The sequence below is a fragment of the Danio rerio genome, chromosome 9 (assembly GCF_052040795.2).
Source record: "Danio rerio strain M-AB ecotype USA chromosome 9, GRCz13ab, whole genome shotgun sequence".
Taxonomy (NCBI): Eukaryota; Metazoa; Chordata; class Actinopteri; order Cypriniformes; family Danionidae; genus Danio; species Danio rerio.
Window position 1 is genome coordinate 50,277,373 of NC_141029.1, and position 17,628 is coordinate 50,295,000.

At 36.1% G+C, this 17,628-nt stretch overlaps 1 protein-coding gene across 1 annotated transcript in view; it reads right to left on the reverse strand.

Annotated features, from left to right (window-relative positions):
- Positions 1-17,628, reverse strand: part of col28a2a (collagen, type XXVIII, alpha 2a) — a 66,154-nt gene that overhangs the window by 9,968 nt on the left and 38,558 nt on the right. The window contains 19 exon segments of the mRNA NM_001159842.3: positions 143-178; positions 280-360; positions 1,042-1,110; positions 2,095-2,163; positions 2,338-2,406; positions 4,303-4,371; positions 4,504-4,572; positions 6,491-6,559; positions 6,716-6,784; positions 8,884-8,955; positions 9,738-9,806; positions 10,868-10,939; positions 11,018-11,086; positions 11,165-11,233; positions 11,633-11,701; positions 11,956-12,024; positions 14,238-14,306; positions 14,713-14,781; positions 17,219-17,287. Coding sequence (NP_001153314.3) covers positions 143-178; positions 280-360; positions 1,042-1,110; positions 2,095-2,163; positions 2,338-2,406; positions 4,303-4,371; positions 4,504-4,572; positions 6,491-6,559; positions 6,716-6,784; positions 8,884-8,955; positions 9,738-9,806; positions 10,868-10,939; positions 11,018-11,086; positions 11,165-11,233; positions 11,633-11,701; positions 11,956-12,024; positions 14,238-14,306; positions 14,713-14,781; positions 17,219-17,287 — 1,296 coding nt within the window.

Genomic DNA, 17,628 nt, shown 5'->3' on the forward strand with positions numbered 1-17,628 from the left:
ACAATGCATAGTTTTACTGAAACTACATCTTTAGTCAGCTTTTTTGTTTTGTCTCTGAAAAATCAGAGTTTACTATTGTTTACACTTGCACATGTTTAAACTAATCTAATGATGAGAAAACTTCAAAAACAGTTTAACTGACCGTGAGCCCTTGATCACCCTTGAGTCCTTGTCTTCCCTAAAGGAACAGATATGAACACTTGTGAAATATGCTGATGTACATATAGATAGAAAACACTATGTTTCCACAAGATGTTTTATAATATTAAACAAACTTACAGCAAGTCCTGGAGTGCCTGGATCTCCCATGTCACCTTTCCCTCCTTTAAACCCCCTCTCCCCCTGCAAACCACGATCCCCCTGCAGGACACAGAGACAAGGCCTTCATTTTTGACTCATTTTTGATACAGAGGCTGCAGTTTTTGTGTTAACCAACAAAATTGTATACCTTTTCACACTATTGATATACACAGGGTTATATTATCAATGAATAAAGGATTATTTTCATGCAGTTCTTTGCATAACACCAAATTAAACCCTGAAACTAATTTCAAAGTTGTAATCAAACACGTTTCCCTTGCCTATCTATTTTACATATGGACAACTTTTTAGCTTGGTCAGTTTGCTCGGTTTCAAGTCCGGTGAAGCATGCTTCTGCAAAAGTTATAAAACTAATGTAAAATCAAGGCAAAACTGAATGAAAACCCCCTGTGTAGGTGTACAAGAAGGACGTGTATCTAAAACATACAACAAAACCTACTCAAAGGAATGCATTTCAGATTTGTAAAAATTTAGACAGCGCCCTCTAGTGGATTTGTCATCTGAAAAGTGCAACTAAACTTAACCCGAAGCGACATTTTTACATTTCGTAAAAAAAGTAAGCTGACGCATGTATTTCCAGTGAGCCTGGGATGAATTGATTATCATCAAAAAAGCTCATGTGATGCAGCATGCTTCTCTTGTTCACAAGCTTCACATTTTCTTTGCGATATTGTTTACAATTACTCGTTTTCTTTTAATTAGTTTAATCGAAAGATTCACCTTGGCTCCTGGAAGTCCCTCTCCTGAAGGGCCCCTCGGTCCTGTCACTCCTGGAGCCCCTTGATCACCCTGTTGGATTCAACCAATAAGATAATTTTTCAACTCTGTTAACAATTTTCTGTAGAATCTACTGTAACTTCCAGCAAATCAATTACAGCAAAAATACTGTATTTACATTCACAGCACCATTTGCCTTGCTGTATATGTATATGTACGGTCCATTAGTTAATGTATTTACTAATTACTAATAACTAATTACTAATAACTAAGTATGAATAATCTTGTAAAGTGTTTATTAATCATAGTTCAACATTATCTAATGCATTATTGAAATTGAAAGTCGTGTTTGTTAACATTAGTTTTACTACACTCTCAGAATGGTAGGGTTTACAGTTAAATAACTGTTAGTTATAATTAAAATTGAAATATATTGTAATACAATGATACATTATAGTTAAAGATAAATAAAAACACATTATATAATACAATAGTAATTGTAATATAAGACAAATAAATAAGGGGCGACAATGTGGCTCATTGGTTAGCACTGTCACCTCACACCTCACACATTTCTCTGAGGAGTTTGCATGTTCTCCCCATGTTGGCGTGGGTTTCCCCTAAAGATATGCGCTATAGGTAAAGTGGATGAACTAAACTGCCAATAATGTGTGTGTGTGTGTAAATGTGAGGGTGTATGGGTGTTTAGTGTACTGGGTTAGGCTGCAAGGGCATCCGTTGCGTAAAACATATTCTGGATTAGTTGACAGTTCATACCACTGGGGCGAGCCCTGATAAATAATGGACTAAGCTGAAGGAAAATGAAAGAATGAATGAAGTAAAATGTTTTATTGAGATTGATTGTTGGTGGTGGTTACCTACAACACAATATTTCAGTAGGTTTAAGACTTTTTAAGGTCTAAAATTTTGTTTTTGAGATTTAAGACTTTTCAAGAGCCCGCGGAAAAACATTTTAAATCCCCTCCAAATGTTGACTACTTTATTTTAATTGTAGCTACATCGCCTTATGTTTCAACTAGTGTAAAGATAACCTACTTTGGGTCCCTGAATACCTTCCCCTGGGGGCCCGTGTGGCCCTGGAGGACCTGGTCTTCCTATGTTGCCCTGAAACAGCAAGAATTAATTAAGTAGAATTAATAGAGGCGACACAGACAGCTTGTCCTCCTCAATCCCCATAGAAACACAGACAGACTCCTGATGCATGCAGTATCTTCATTACTGTAGTCAGAGAGATTCATGTGGGAGTTTGCAGCGCGATAATATAAATGTCAGTCTTACTTGCTTTCCCTGCAGTCCTTCACCTGGTGGTCCAGGCAAACCAGGCAAGCCCCTGAACCCAACATCTCCCTGAAGAGAAAGATTCAAGGTTTACTAAAACACCTTTTCAAATGTGCAGTACATTTTCATGTTCCTTATAGATACAGTATGGCAAAATCTTTGAATGTGTAAACTCATTGCTGCATAATCATTAGCTGTCTTTTATCTCCATTTCATAATTCAGTGTAAATTGGTAATCATTTAACTACTTTACATGGCAAAAGTGCAGTGCTTACTTATGCTAGCCAAATCAAATCAAATCAAATCAAAGTTTATTTCTAGAGCACACTTAATTACAACCTTTGGTCGACCAAGGTGCTTTACAATACACTACAGCAAATACAACAATGTAAAACATGAGTAACAACATTAAAAGTTTCCTAGAAAGAATCAGTTTAGTAAAGTCTGGAACTGTCATTAGCGAAAGCACTCGAAAAGAGAACAGTCTTTAACATCGATTTAAAAATAGACAGAGTGGATGCTATTCTGATTTTTAATGGTAATGCAAGTTCTGAAACAATCGCAAAAAAAGCGCACTTCCACATCGCAGAATAAGGCCAATAATGTGTGTATGTGTGTTTGTTAATCTTTAAGGATAATATCTGATGGCCTGTAATATTTCTTATGCATTACAGATCCTGCTACGAAGATGTGGAACTTCAGTCTTGAGGACTACCAGATGCTCAGTAAGTCTTCATGAGGATTATTTGACATTATTATATATACAGTGAGGGAAATAAATATTTAACACATCACCATTTTTCTCAGAACATTTCTAATGGTGCTGTTGACTTTAGAAATTTATGCCGGATAAGTTGGCAGTACATTTCGCTGTGGCGACCCCAGATTAATAAAGGGACTGAGCCGAAAAGAAAATTAATGAATGAATGAAAAGTTTCTTATTTCTTTTTTCCTTTCTCGTCACAATATTTCAAATGTATTTTCTTCTGAATATCGTTTTTAATTATTATTTATTTTAAATATTTTTGTTTTGTTTTACAGCTTGTCAACTACAAAATGACATCATCCTCCAGGAAGTGACATCATCATTTGAAATCAACAAAGTCAAACATAAGTAATCACATTAACTAAATTTATGCAGACGGATGGAAACTGTTCATTCTGTTTACATAACCCAGAGACTTTGATTCATCTTTTTTATGATTCTGATTTTTCAAAAAAAATTTTGGGAAGATCATTGTATGGCAAAAAAAAATAAATAAATAAATAAAAAATTAAAAAATTAAAAAATAAATAAATAAAAGATTCTGGTTTTAGTTGTAATTTGACCCATAAATATGTTATTCTTTATTTTTTTCAAACAATTTAACAATTTATCCGTGGAATTTTTATTGAATCTTTTGATTTTGTTTTGATAAATTTCATGTTCAAAAATGCAGATTAAATAGCACTATACCTTGTTTAAAGGTTGCTACTACAGATTTTCATTTGTATATAGAATCGCTCCAAAATATTAAGAGCGAAAAATGTAAAAATACAATTATTGTGGCAAAGGAGCTGAAGTTAATTGATTAGTAATTTTGCTGTCCATTGGTTAGGTTTTTAGTTTATTTTATGTTATTAGTTACATTTGTTTTCTTTGGATGTCATGTTTAAATTGTATATTTGCTGTTGTTTATTAAATTGTTAAATTGAATTTAAATTTGTTGCTGTTCAACAGTTTATCATGACTGTTTAATTTACAGAGAGTCGTATGATAGTACTAAATGATTCAGTTTAAAAATACCAAGCAAAAAATATGACATTTCCAGTGAGCTTATTAGGCTAACGTTTACTCTTTATTTCTATCTTGGTAATTCTGTTGCCATTGTGTGAATAATGAATCAATGTACACAAGCGTTAAAAGTTTCAGAGCATATCTTTTAGAATAGCCATAAATGCATGTTGTTCAGGTAAAGATATCACCTTGGGTCCAGGAACACCAACGCCTTCGGGTCCGGGCTCTCCTGGTAGGCCCGGTAAACCAGGCAGACCCTGTTAAAGAGATACAAACATGCTCAGATAGCTAGCATAAAACCTTAGTAAAGGGAATTTACAGTATACAGTGTCTTTTCAGTGATGTCTTAGCACACAGTAATGCTTAAACAGGGATGGAAAATTGCTCACCACTGGACCAGGGAATCCATCACCTTTAGGCCCTGATGGTCCGTGTGGGCCTGGGTTACCCCGATCACCCTAAATGTGAAATGCATGAAAATTTACAGTTGAAGACAAAGTTATTAGGCCTCTTGTGAAGTGATGTTTAAGGGAGAGATTTTTTTTCAATGACAACAATAATAATAAATCACAAGTACTACACCAACTACTACTACGGAAAGTTACTAATATTACAACTACTTCTGCTGCTACTACAGCCACAACCAAGACTACTACTATTACAATGTCTACTACTACAACAATGACTACTACTACTGATACTACTACAGCGTCTACTACAACTGATACTACTACAACAATGTCCACTACTACTACTACTACTACTACTGCTACTACTACTACTACTACTACTAGAGCAATCACTGCTACTACAACATCTACTGCTTCTGATACTACTACACCAACAACGACTACTACTACAACAACAACACCTCTATTATATCAGATACCACAATACCAATGACATCTACCACTACAGAAAGTACTACAACTACTACTTCAACAATCTCAACTACAACTACAGTACCATCGTTACTACTACAATGATTACTACTACTACTAGTACTACAGCAACAACTACAGCAACCTGAATAATGACAATGGTAGAAATACTTGATAATGAGAAGATAACAGGAGGACACGTCAGAACAGTAATAATAATAATAATGGTAACAAAAGCAAAAGTAATGATAATAGTGAGGTGTTGTGGGGTGGATGGGAAATCAGGAAGAGGATAAATAATGATAATAATAATAATAATAAAATAATATTACATTTACTTTACATTTAGTCATTTAGCAGACGCTTTTATCCAAAGCGACTTACAAATGAGGACAAGGAAGCAATTTACACAACTATAAGAGCAACAACGAATAAGTGCTATAGGCAAATTTCAGGTCTGTAAAGTATAAGAAGGAAAGTATTAGTAATTTTTTAGTAATTTAGTAATTTTTTTTTTTTTTTTTGAGTACAGTTAGTGGTATATCCAGAGAGGCACTTGCAGATTAGGAAGTGAAGTGGAGACTAAATAGTTGAGTTTTTAGTCGTTTCTTGAAAACAGCGAGTGACTCTGCCGTTCTGATGCAGTTAGGGAGTTGATTCCACCAACTGGGCAGATTGAACGTAAGCGTTCGCGAAAGGGATTTCTTCCCTCTTTGGTATGGAACCTCGAGGCGACGTTCATTCACAGAACGCAAGTTTCTGGAGGGAACATAAATCTGCAGAAGTGAGAGCAGATAAGAAGGAGCAAAGCCAGAAGTTGCTTTGTAGGCAAACATCAGAGCTTTGAATTTGATGCGAGCAGCAACTGGCAGCCAGTGCAAACGGATGAGCAGCGGAGTGACATGCTCTTTTAGGTTTATTGAAGACCACTCGTGCTGCTGCGTTAATAATAATATTATTATTATTATTATTATTATTATTATTATTATATTAATATTATTACTATTATTATTATTATTATTAAATTAATAATAATAATAATAATAATAGTTAGTAGAAGAAGAGGCAAGAGAAGAAATAGAAGAGAAAAAAGTAAAAAAAAACAGAAAGGAAGGGGAAGAGTCGAAGAAAAGTAGAAAAATAAAGTGCTGCAAATAAAACAATGAGAATTATAAGAAAAATAAACATTACTTTAATGATAATATACGAAAAATAAAAACACAAAGTAAAGAATAAAATATTAAAGAGAAGAATTTAGGTAACAATATGAATTATAGAATTATATGAATTATAGATTTTTTTTCTTTTGTCTTTGCCATGATGACAGTATATAATGTATGTTTTGTTATTTTGCATATACTAGTATATTTGATATACTGGTATTGAGCTTAAATACTCGTGATAAGCTTTGCAATTTAAAAGGCTTAACTAGGTAAATTAGGCAAGTTTAATTACGCTAAGTTTGATTACTACGTATTTTACAAAAAACACTTGCCTTTGGACCAGGCAGGCCATAACCGGTCTCTCCAATCGGTCCTGGAGGTCCGGCAGGACCCAAGTCACCCTGAAGGCACAGACAGATGAGGTCATGGCATTACTTTTCTGTTTTATTGCTAAGTTGGCTATGATGAATGTGAAATAGAAACGTTGTGACTCATTATATTGGCAGTGGGCCATTGATACAGGAGTGGCACAGTTGTAATAGTTTAGCTTGCTTTACCTTTGGTCCTGCAAGAGCTCTTCCAGGTAATCCTGGCATGCCCAGCCTTCCTGGTGTACCTGGTTCCCCCTAAAAACAACCGTATAGTGTTCGTGTGACTTGTAATTTAAGTACTACTGAGTGTGTGGAAAAAAACAAGCGTTCATAGCACTATTACGCAAAACAATGCTTATTTTTTATAGAAGACAAAATTTAGTCTCTTTTTTAAAAAAGGTTTTAATTTTTTTTAAACATTTGTTAGACATGAAACATGATAGAAAGATAGATTTTTTTTAACCTAAACAAAGCTAAACTTGTTCTATAAAAATATATATATGTATAATAATCAAATAAAATGCAAATAAATAATATTATACAAAAGGAAAGAGAAGTGAAAGTTTTACTCTAGTTAAATAAGATCCATCTTTTGTATATGAACAAGTTTACAAAGATGAAGGTTGCCAAGTAAGATAAAACATATTGGTACATCCTCTTATAGTGTATCGTATTTTTTTACAAGGTCAAGTGGTGTAAAACAATGGTTCCCAACCGTTTCTTGCCCGAGACCCCCTTTTCCCCCTGGAAAATATTGTATGGCCCCCCCTCCACATTTAATAATATTATCGCTCGTATAAGTTTGCAGTAGTTATGACAAAAAAAAAAAGGTTTTCAAACAAACGCTATTTCTATTACTCTATCTAGATATGTTTATGCCTAATGTAAAATATAAAAGCAAAACATCGGTAGGGCATGTGTATTGGGTGCACCTTGCGGTATTGGGGACAAGTCGTCTGCAAATGTCTTATTAATTTAGACAGTCTCATGCATTCGTTAGCAAGTACTTTGGTGCAGATAATACACTGTGGCTGGGTCAGGGACTCTGCTTTGAAAAAATGGAATAAAGCCATAGTTTGGGTAACTATCTTGGTATTTCCTGCATTCGTGTTTCTGGTATTGGTAGTGCTATGACTCAATGTTTAGAGCTTCCTCACCTGGTTCCAGTCTTTTTTTGTGGTGGATGAATTACAAATTTGTCTCTTTTTTTTTTGTTTTTTTTGGTCACCAGGGGATAAAATGATCTAAGGCAACATGACCGTCTCCTAATTGTCCAAAAATTGTCCAAAATTTTTTGAAATATGATGTTAAAAATATCGCTGAGGCCCCCTTGTGGGCTGGGACCCCCTGTTGAGAACCGCTGGTGTAGAAGGTCCATTAGCCATTGCTTAAAGGTTGGAGATAATTTTTCTTTCTATAATTTTTTTCTTTACATTTAAATGTTGTATTTTTTTTATTTTAGTTTTTCTTTTTAGTATTTGCATATATTTAAATATTTTACTATGCACTAACATATTGTAAACTGTTGTACAAAAGTTTGGGGTCAGTATGGTGTTTGTTATTAATGTTGTTATTTAATGCTTAATATTATTCTGCAAATACATTCAATTAATTAGAACTGACAGAGGCATCTATAATGCTTTATTTTTTTTTCCCTTTTTTAAAATGTTGATTTTTCAAATGTTTTTAAAGAATCCTGAAACGTGTATCAGTTTTCCACAAGGAAATGAATCAGCATTTTCAATATGGTTAATAATCAGAATTAATCAGCAAATTATAATTATTTCTGAATGATCGTCTGAAAAATATATATTATTTTAAATGTATTTTAATGGAAAATTTTATATTGAATGGTAATATTTCATAAAATTTGTTTTTAATAAATTGATCAAACAAGTACAGCCTAGGTGAGACTTTTCAATAACTCGTAAAAATAAACTTTCAATTTAAAATTTGAGTAATAGTGTACAGAATAATATTTTACATAATATGTTGACTGTTATTACAACAATATTTTTTGTTTGGCGTAGTAGTGATTATTCCAGAAGGTTCATGTCAGTTCACATATTTGTATTTTTGTAGTTTTTGAGAACAGTTTAAGGCAATATTAACCATCACGTGAATTTTGTATTATTTTCAAGAATTTTCCAAGTGATGTTTAACAGAGCAAGGAAATGTTGACAGTACATCAACATTAAATCATATACATTTAAATAATTAGTAAAACTTCACAAGATGGCTAATAACATTGCGTTCAACTGTATTCTTTGACTTAGATTCATAGTTTGTAATTGTGGATTGCTTTGGTTTATTATGGCTTAGATATAATTTAATTATTAATCAAATGTTCTCACCTTTGCCCCTGAAGGGCCACTTATCCCAGGAGGACCTGGCTACCCTCGAATGCCACGCTGACCCTGGTCTCCCTATTAAGAGCACAAAATCAGTCAACACATACTAGGTTTAATGACACGATACTAAAGCCCTAAATATAATATATCTACAAGAAAACAACCTGAAGACACTCATAAGAAGCTCATACATGTACTATAATGAAAAAATGGGTAATTGTATCCCAACATTAGGTGAAATATAGACAAACCCAATTACTGGGTAAAAATTGTATAGTAAATTTATTACAGAAGCATTATCTCAATGTTGCCTTTGTCAATTTTTCACCCAACATTGGGTTCAACAACCCAGCATTTTATAAAAGTCTACCCAGCAGGCACACAACATAAGATGTTATTAGCAGGTTAGATTTATGTTGTGATGTAAGGTGACCAAAATTCTATGTCTAGCCAGCGTCTAAGGACAATGTTATTTTGACGTCCAATAACTACATCAAATTACGTTGATATTTGGTTGATTTTAGGTTGTGTTGGAAAGTGACCAAAATCCAATTCTGATAGATGTCATACTGGTAACGTCCACACAACGTCAAGGTGTAACATGATTAGATGTTGATATTTGGTTGATTTTAGGTTGGTCATTGGACACTGACGTTGGCCTGACATTGGGTTCTGACATCAACCCGATTTTCACTTCCAAACAAAATCCAAGGTTCCCACGACACTGGGGTACATTAGGGTACAACTTCGATATGACATCATGTTGACGTCCTGTGCCTGCAGAGTATATATGAGCTTCCACAAGAAGACAAACTTAAATGGATGTAAATTATATTGTAAATTAATGTGTAAATTACCTTCTCTCCTTGAGTGCCAATTCCTTGAGCCCCTTCAGGTCCCCTGAAACCTGGTATCCCAGGCTCACCCTGATGAAGCAAAGCAGTGAAAATAATGAATTGCACTTTTCTTTTCATTTTGATAAAAATAAATGAAATGACGTTGTTTCAAATAAATCCAGTCAAAACAGTTTATTTTGAGTCAATTTTCGAAGTTCAAAACAAACTTTTTGGGAGTGTTTGTTTTGGTCCTAAACACCTTTGAGTTACCATTGGTCTGTGTTGACTATGCAATCAGTGGCTGTGTCCTGGAACTCCACCTTCTTTGATGTGCTTCATATTCATGCAGTCAGAGCGGAGAAAAACATCCAGCACTACTCCCACAAGGTACAGTTGACTTGTCCCCCCTCCCCTTTCCCCCGATGGCCTGTACTCACACTGCATCTTTACCTGCTGAACCTGAGCACGCTTATGTCATCGATGATGCGAAGGGGGTGGGGGGTTGTCAAAAGCTGAGAAACCCGAGGAGGGGGAGTGGAAATGCCATGTTCCTTCGCCACAGCAGTTGCCCCTTAGCTGACAGCTATTCAGGCTTTTCAGCTAGAAAAGATGACTCTGATGCACGGCGGGCATCTTTATGCAATATTGATTGTAATTTCTGCCAGCTGTGCACGCTGATGCTGCCAACTCCTTGGCATTTCATTGGCCCGTTTATTAATCTTTAAGTTGATTTGGTTGCTGGTCAGAGATATTCATGATTACCAGTGTCACGACACATCAAACTCTCTAATGCCTTGATCACACCAAAAGTGATATATGCATTAAGAGGTACCTTTTTTGTTGTTGAATGGTTTGCTAATGGCAGTGAGCATTTCGCGCACTGCTTATGCGCCCTGCAGGTCTAGCATTTTTGCCATTGCTCGTGGCTTTAGATCAGGGTTGCCCAAACTCAGTCCTGGAGGTCTGGTGTGCTGCAAAGTTTAGTTCCAATCCCAATTAGACACACCTGAACCAGCTAATCAAGCTCTAGGTATAATAGAACCTTCCAGGCAGGTGTGTTGGAGGTTGGAGCTAAACTATCCAGGACTGAGTTTGGACACTCCTGCTTCAGATGGTCTCACCCCAGTCCAGACACCATAAAGTTGAATTACCTTTTGTCCGGGAGCTCCATCTTCTCCAGGAAGTCCAGGTACTCCAGCCAATCCAGATGAGCCGGGCTCACCCTGAAAAATAATAATAATAATTAACATCACCTCTTAATTCTTCATTATTATGTCAAACAGAAACAGTTTCATTCAAACCTTTGCTCCAGGCTCGCCCTGTCCTCTCTCTCCCGGCGTACCCATCTCTCCTGGCAAACCTTGTTCTCCCTTAAAGAATGGGCAACAAAATAAGCTAAGAAGTAATTGTATATTTTCTTTTATATTTTAGCCTTTTGCAATACCAACCTTAGGCCCAGCGAAGCCCTCTCCTGGTGGTCCTCTACCACCTGGAGGCCCTCTCGGACCCTCAACACCCTGAAATTAAAATATTACATTGGAAAATGCAAACATGTAAGAACAATAGTGATGTACTGTAAATAATAATAGTTAAAATGTTCAATTATCAAGACATAATAACAGAGCAACTAATCAGCATATTATAATTTCTAAAGGATCATGAAACTGAAGTAAAGATGATAATAATGCACAACAATAAATGACATTTTCAAAACAGAAATGTTGATGAGGAGGCGTCTGCTAGGTTGTAATAACTCTCCTGAGACCCATTTCTTGATCTTTTTGAATGAAATATCCACCTAACTACATCCAATCAGATCGCAGTATAAAAAACAAGCCACGCCCACTGTTTTCTCATTTAATATTTCGTTTTTCTAGGATCTGCCTTATAAACACATAAATTATTGACTATATCACCTTTTCTCCCTGAATGCCAACTCCTGTGAGTCCAACTGGTCCTGGCAAACCCGGAGGCCCGAACTCACCCTGAAAACACACACAGAGAAGATTCAGCTCTGAAATGTCCCCATAATTAACCTGTAGAATAATAATAATGTGTGTATTTGTTATATCCAGCATGAACAGGTGACTCATCTTTTCCCAGAGTAACTTGAGCCGTAATGGCTTCCCATCTGTTAGTTCTTACAAACCATATTAATGGAGCCACTTTACATACATCATTAAACCTGTTGTGTGCCTTGTGTGAATCCTATTCATGTGCTGATGTATTTACAGCCCACCTTATCGCCTTTGAGTCCCAGGCCCGGCTGTCCCCTCGGCCCCTTTGGCCCCTCCAGACCGCGGTCCCCCTGTCAAACAAAAAAAAAAGAGGCGTCATCAGCTCTGTGTCTTTGAAATGCTAACCTCCTTTCACGAGCATTTGGGCGGTTGTTCTGCAATGCATGCATTGTTTCTTCATTTCTATAAAACTATAGGGTTTCCAACTGCTAATAATACAGCGCCAACCTTCACTGAGCCTCAGTTGTGTGAAATGGCTCTGCACTGAAAAAAAGTGAAACTACCGTGCCTGTAGTTAGTTTAAAGTAAAAAAAAATGCATTAAGTGAAAATATATGGCTTCTGATTTTAACCTGTTTTATTAAATTTGCCTTATATAAAAAATAATAAAATAAAATAAAAACAAAGCCCCTAGGAACATTTAAAAGCATTACTTTTTCTCAAAGTAGTATCTTTACTGGGGTGACGCAGTGGCCCAGTGTAGCACGTTCGCCTCACGGCAAGAAGGTCGCTGATTCGAGCCTCGACTGAGCCAGTTGGCGTCTCTGTGTGGAGTTTGCATGTTCTTCCCATGTTCCCGTGGGTTTTCTCCGAGTGCTCTGGTTTCCCCCACAAGTCCAAAGACATAGGTGAACTAGGTAAGCTAAAATTGTCCGTAGTGTATGTGTATGAATGAGTGTGTATAAATGTTTCCCAGTACTGGGTTGCAGCTGGAAGGGCATCTGCTGTGTAAAACATGTGCTGGATAAGTTGGTGGTTCATTCCACTGTGGCGACCCTGGATTGATAAAGGGACTAAGCTAAAAAGAAAATGAATGAATAAATGAGTATCTTTACTTTCTAAACTAAACTTTTATTCATTCATTTTCCTTGGCTTAGTCCCTTTATTCATCAGGAGTCACCACAGTGGAATGAACCGCCAACTTATCCAGCATATGTTTAACACAGCAGATGCCCAGTACTGGGAAACACCCATACACTCACATTCACACACAAACATTACGTCTAATTTAGTTTATTTAATTGACCTATAGCACATGTCTTTAGACCAGAGATGGGCAAACTTGATCCTCAAGGGCCGGTGTCCCTGCAGAGTTTTGTTCCAACACTAGTCAAACACACCTGAACAAGCTAATCAGTGTCTTCAAGATCACTAGAATCTATAAGCAGGTGTGTTTGATTAGAGTAGGAGCTAAACTGTGCAGGACACCAGCCCTCCAGGACCGAGTTTGCCCACCCCTGCTTTAGACTGTGGGGGAAACCGGAGCACCCCAGGAAACTCACGCCAACATGGGGAGAACATGCAACGACCCTCAAACCAACGACCTTGTTGCTGTGAGTCGACAGTGCTAATCACTGAGCCACCGTGTTGCCCAAAAGTCAAAGCTATAATATGAGGATATTTTATTAATTTAGCTGCAACGAATTACAGAAATGTTTTCAGTCTGGTCGAAAGCAAAATTACTTTGATCTGAGGGTATAAAAAGATAATAATAAATCCCTAATAAAAGTCTAATGTTGTACCAAAGTATATAAAAAAGTGTCTTTAAGCTAAGCAGGGCTGAGGCTAGGTAGTCCCTGGATGGGAGACCACATGGGAAAACTAGGCTAATGAGGCCAGCTCAATCCTGCAGTCAGTGTTAGTCCTAATGCCCCAGTAAAGTGAAGGGGACTCTATACTGTCAGTGAGCGCCGTCATTTGGATGAGATGTTAAACCGAGGTCCTGACTCTCTGTGGTCATTAAACATCTGATGGCACATCTCATAAAGAGTAGGGGTGTAACGGAGGTGTCCTGGCCAAATTTCCATCCATCGGCTCGTACCATCATGGCCGCCCAATCATCCTCATCCACTGAATTGTCTCTATCACTGTTTCCCCACTCCAGCAATAGCTGGTGTGTGGTGAGCACACTGGTGCCATTGTACTGTGGCTGCTGTCGCATCATTCAAGTGGATGCTGCACACTGGTGGTGGTATAAAGAGACCCCCCTCATGGGGGGCCACACACGATAAATGTGCTATATAAATACACATTACTTACTTTATTGTAAATACTGTAAGATGTTAGTACTTTCAAACACTGACGTATTAACACTAACGAAACACAGTAGCTTACCTTAAAAAATGAAAGCTGTACAGTTTGTATTGTATTTGTAATGGTAAAATACTGGCAACCAAAGCTTCCTTTTTGCAGCAAATTTTACGGATTTGTTTTACATTGTGCTGCAAATCTCCACGTAGTGTAAAGAGCAGAATGAAAACATGGTGTTTCTGTGAGAATCTTACCTTTGGGCCTGGAAAACCCTCTCCTTGTGGTCCTTTTTCACCTTGAACCCCCTGTGGACCTTGTGGCCCCTGATTTAATGAAGAAATGTGAAGAAAATTGTAATTTAGCATAATAATGTAAAAACATTATCTTAAATAATATTTATAAATTATATAATGTATTACTAATATAATATATGATATTATATATAATGTATAACTGCACTGATTTTGTAGAATACATTATTTTAAATGTGGAAAATGGATATCTGGTTAAAAAAAAAGTCAAATAATGATGATAATAATATGCAACAGGAGCATGTGTAAAAATGTGCGTTAAAGTATTATAGAAATCTACATAGACATGTGTTCATTACATTAGATGGAATGCATGCATTACAAAAAAAACGTGTATTTAAGTGTTTTAGAAATGTAAAGAAATCTACATTATGTAAATTATTTGTGAACATTTTTGACCTTCGGCTTGTATACTTACAGGTAGACCTGGTTCGCCTATGCCAATAGGACCCGGAGGACCCGGCCTTCCCTGAAATCCCATATCTCCCTGCAGACAGAGACGTCAAAAAATTAGGAGAAAAGTAAGTAAACTGAAATATCTAAGTAAACTGCATATCTAAGAATCACCACAATCATTCCTGACCGATTCATGGACAAATGCACAGTGAGACTGTTGGAAAATAAACCCTGTACAGCTTGGCATATGAAATAATAGTAGTTTGTGTTATCTGCTATAAATCAACAAAATTATGATACTTTTACCCACAATACACTTTTTTTTTTTTTAATGTGGATGTTTTTTTGTTAACCTTCATATGTTGATGCAACAGGCCTATTTAATATAATCTTTGATGCATTATGATGACTTCTATTATATACAGTTCTCCTAATCTAGGAGAAAAGACTCAAATATTCAGAAATCATAAAATGCCAAAATAAGATAAAATTGGGATATTTTGAAAATCCCTGAATAAAATCTTATAAAATGCATTTAAATATAATTTGCTTTATTTTAGAAATATATATACTGTAACTATTATCTTCACATAATAAATAAATACATCTCTCTCTCTCTCTCTCTCTCTCTCTCTCTCTCTCTCTCTCTTTATATATATATATATATATATATATATATATATATATATATATACACAGTTAAAGTCAGAATAATTAGCCCCCTTCAAACATTTTTCTTCTTTTTAAAATATTTTCCAAATGATGTTGAACAGAGAAAGGAAATTTTCACAGTATGTCCGATAATATTTTTTCTTCTGTTGAAAGTTTCATTTGTTTTATTTTGGCTAGAATAAAATCAGTTTTTAACTTTTTAAACACAATTGTAGGGACAAAATTATTTGCCTCTTTAAGCTATATATTCTTTTCGATAGTCTACAGAACAAACCATCATTATACAATAACTTGCCTAATTACCCTAACCTGCCTAGTTAATCCAGTTAACATAGTTAAGCCTTTAAATGTCACTTTAAGCTGTATAGAAGTGCCTTGAAAATATCTAGTCAAATATTATTTACTGTCATCATGGCAAAGATAAAATAAATCATTTATTAGAAATGAGTTTTTAAAACTATTATGTTTAGAAATGTGTTGAAAAAATCTTCTCAGTAAACAGAAATTGGGGAAAAAAAATAAACAAGCGGTCTAATAATTCAGGGGGGGCTAATAATTCTGACTTCAATTGTATATTTTAGTAAGTTCACAATTTAATGCTTTTGTTTATAATAAAAGCTCTGTAAATATTATATTTTGGGGCGAAATGCAATCAATGAAATGCAATGATCAAATACAAATGAACTTTCTTCAAATTACGCTTATCAAAACTGTATCATATTTAATAGCCACAATTTAACATGTTTAAAAATATATATATATGGATAATTAAGAAAATAATTGGTAAAATGTATTAAGAAAACAAAAGTTGTTTCTCTTTCTTCAAATATTAGCTACGTTTTTCACAGCTAAAGTGGACATAGTAGAATACCTTTTACTTGTTAGAAAACAAGTCTAAATTATCAGACCAAAACGACAAATAAAACGACAGTATACTTATAGGATTAAATTAGATTTTGATGGCTCACCTCCAAAAAATTCATCTTTAACCAGAATTCATTCATTTTCTTGTCGGCTTAGTCCCTTTATTAATCTGGGGTCGCCACAGCGGAATGAACCGCCAACTTATCCAGCAAGTTTTTTACACAGTGGATGCCCTTCCAGCCGCAACCCATCTCTGGGAAACATCTTCACATACACACACACACTCATACACTACGAATAATTTAGCCTACCCAATTCACCTGTACCGCATGTCTTTGGGGGAAACCGGAGCACCCGGAGGAAACCCACGCGAACACAGGTAGAACATGCAAACTCCACTAACACCAACTGAGCCGAGGATCGAACCAGCGACCTTCTTGCTGTGAGGCGAACGTGCTACCCACTGCGCCACTGCGTCGCCTTTAACCAGAATAAGACTGCTTATGTTTTAGACTTGTTAATGTTAAGGTGGTTGAGATGTTCAACACAACAAATTGTTAGCTTCAGGTCATATGAAAGGGGACCAAAATCCCACTAAACTCACTCAAATAGACTCATAGTCAGGTTGTTTGCAGTCATTTTGGAGCATTTAAAGGGAGAGTACGCCCTAAAATAACCATTACATCACCATTTACTCACCTTTATATGATTTCAAATCTGTATGTGTCTTTGTTACACAAAAGAAGATATTTTGAAGAATGTGGAAACCAGTAGCCATCGGCGTCCATAGCAGGAAAAACAAATCCTTTGGAAGTCAGTGGGTGTCGGTTTTCAACATTCTTCAAACTATCTTTTGTGTTCAACAGACGAAGGAAACTCAAACTGGTTTGGAACAAATGGAGGGTTTGTACGTAAATGTTGACCCCATTTTCAGTTTTGGGTGAACTATCCCTTAAAGTGGTTTCGCATTCAAAAAGATAAATAAATCTGACCTTTGGTCCAGGAAGTCCTATTCCACTGTCGCCCTGAATTCCCGGCAGGCCAGCAGGACCACGCTCACCCTGAGATTGACAAACAAAAAGAACAAATTACAGATATAATATACATTCAACATCTCAGGTGAGAAACGATATACATTTCTTGAGATCACAAAATACGTCCCTGGAGATATTTTTGTGCTGTTTTTGTTTTCACGAATCCACCAGAGGCAGCTGTGTACGCTTTTTCAGATCTCAAATTTCTCTTGTGAGTGCCATTCTTGCCTGCTGTTCTCACGTTGACATCGACTGACTGACCGATCCCCACACCCACTCCCTTCCCTAAACCCAACCAATAGTGTTTTCAAAAGCTCTGATTGACCCGCCCACCATCTTCCCTAAACCCAACCGACAGTGTTTTCAAA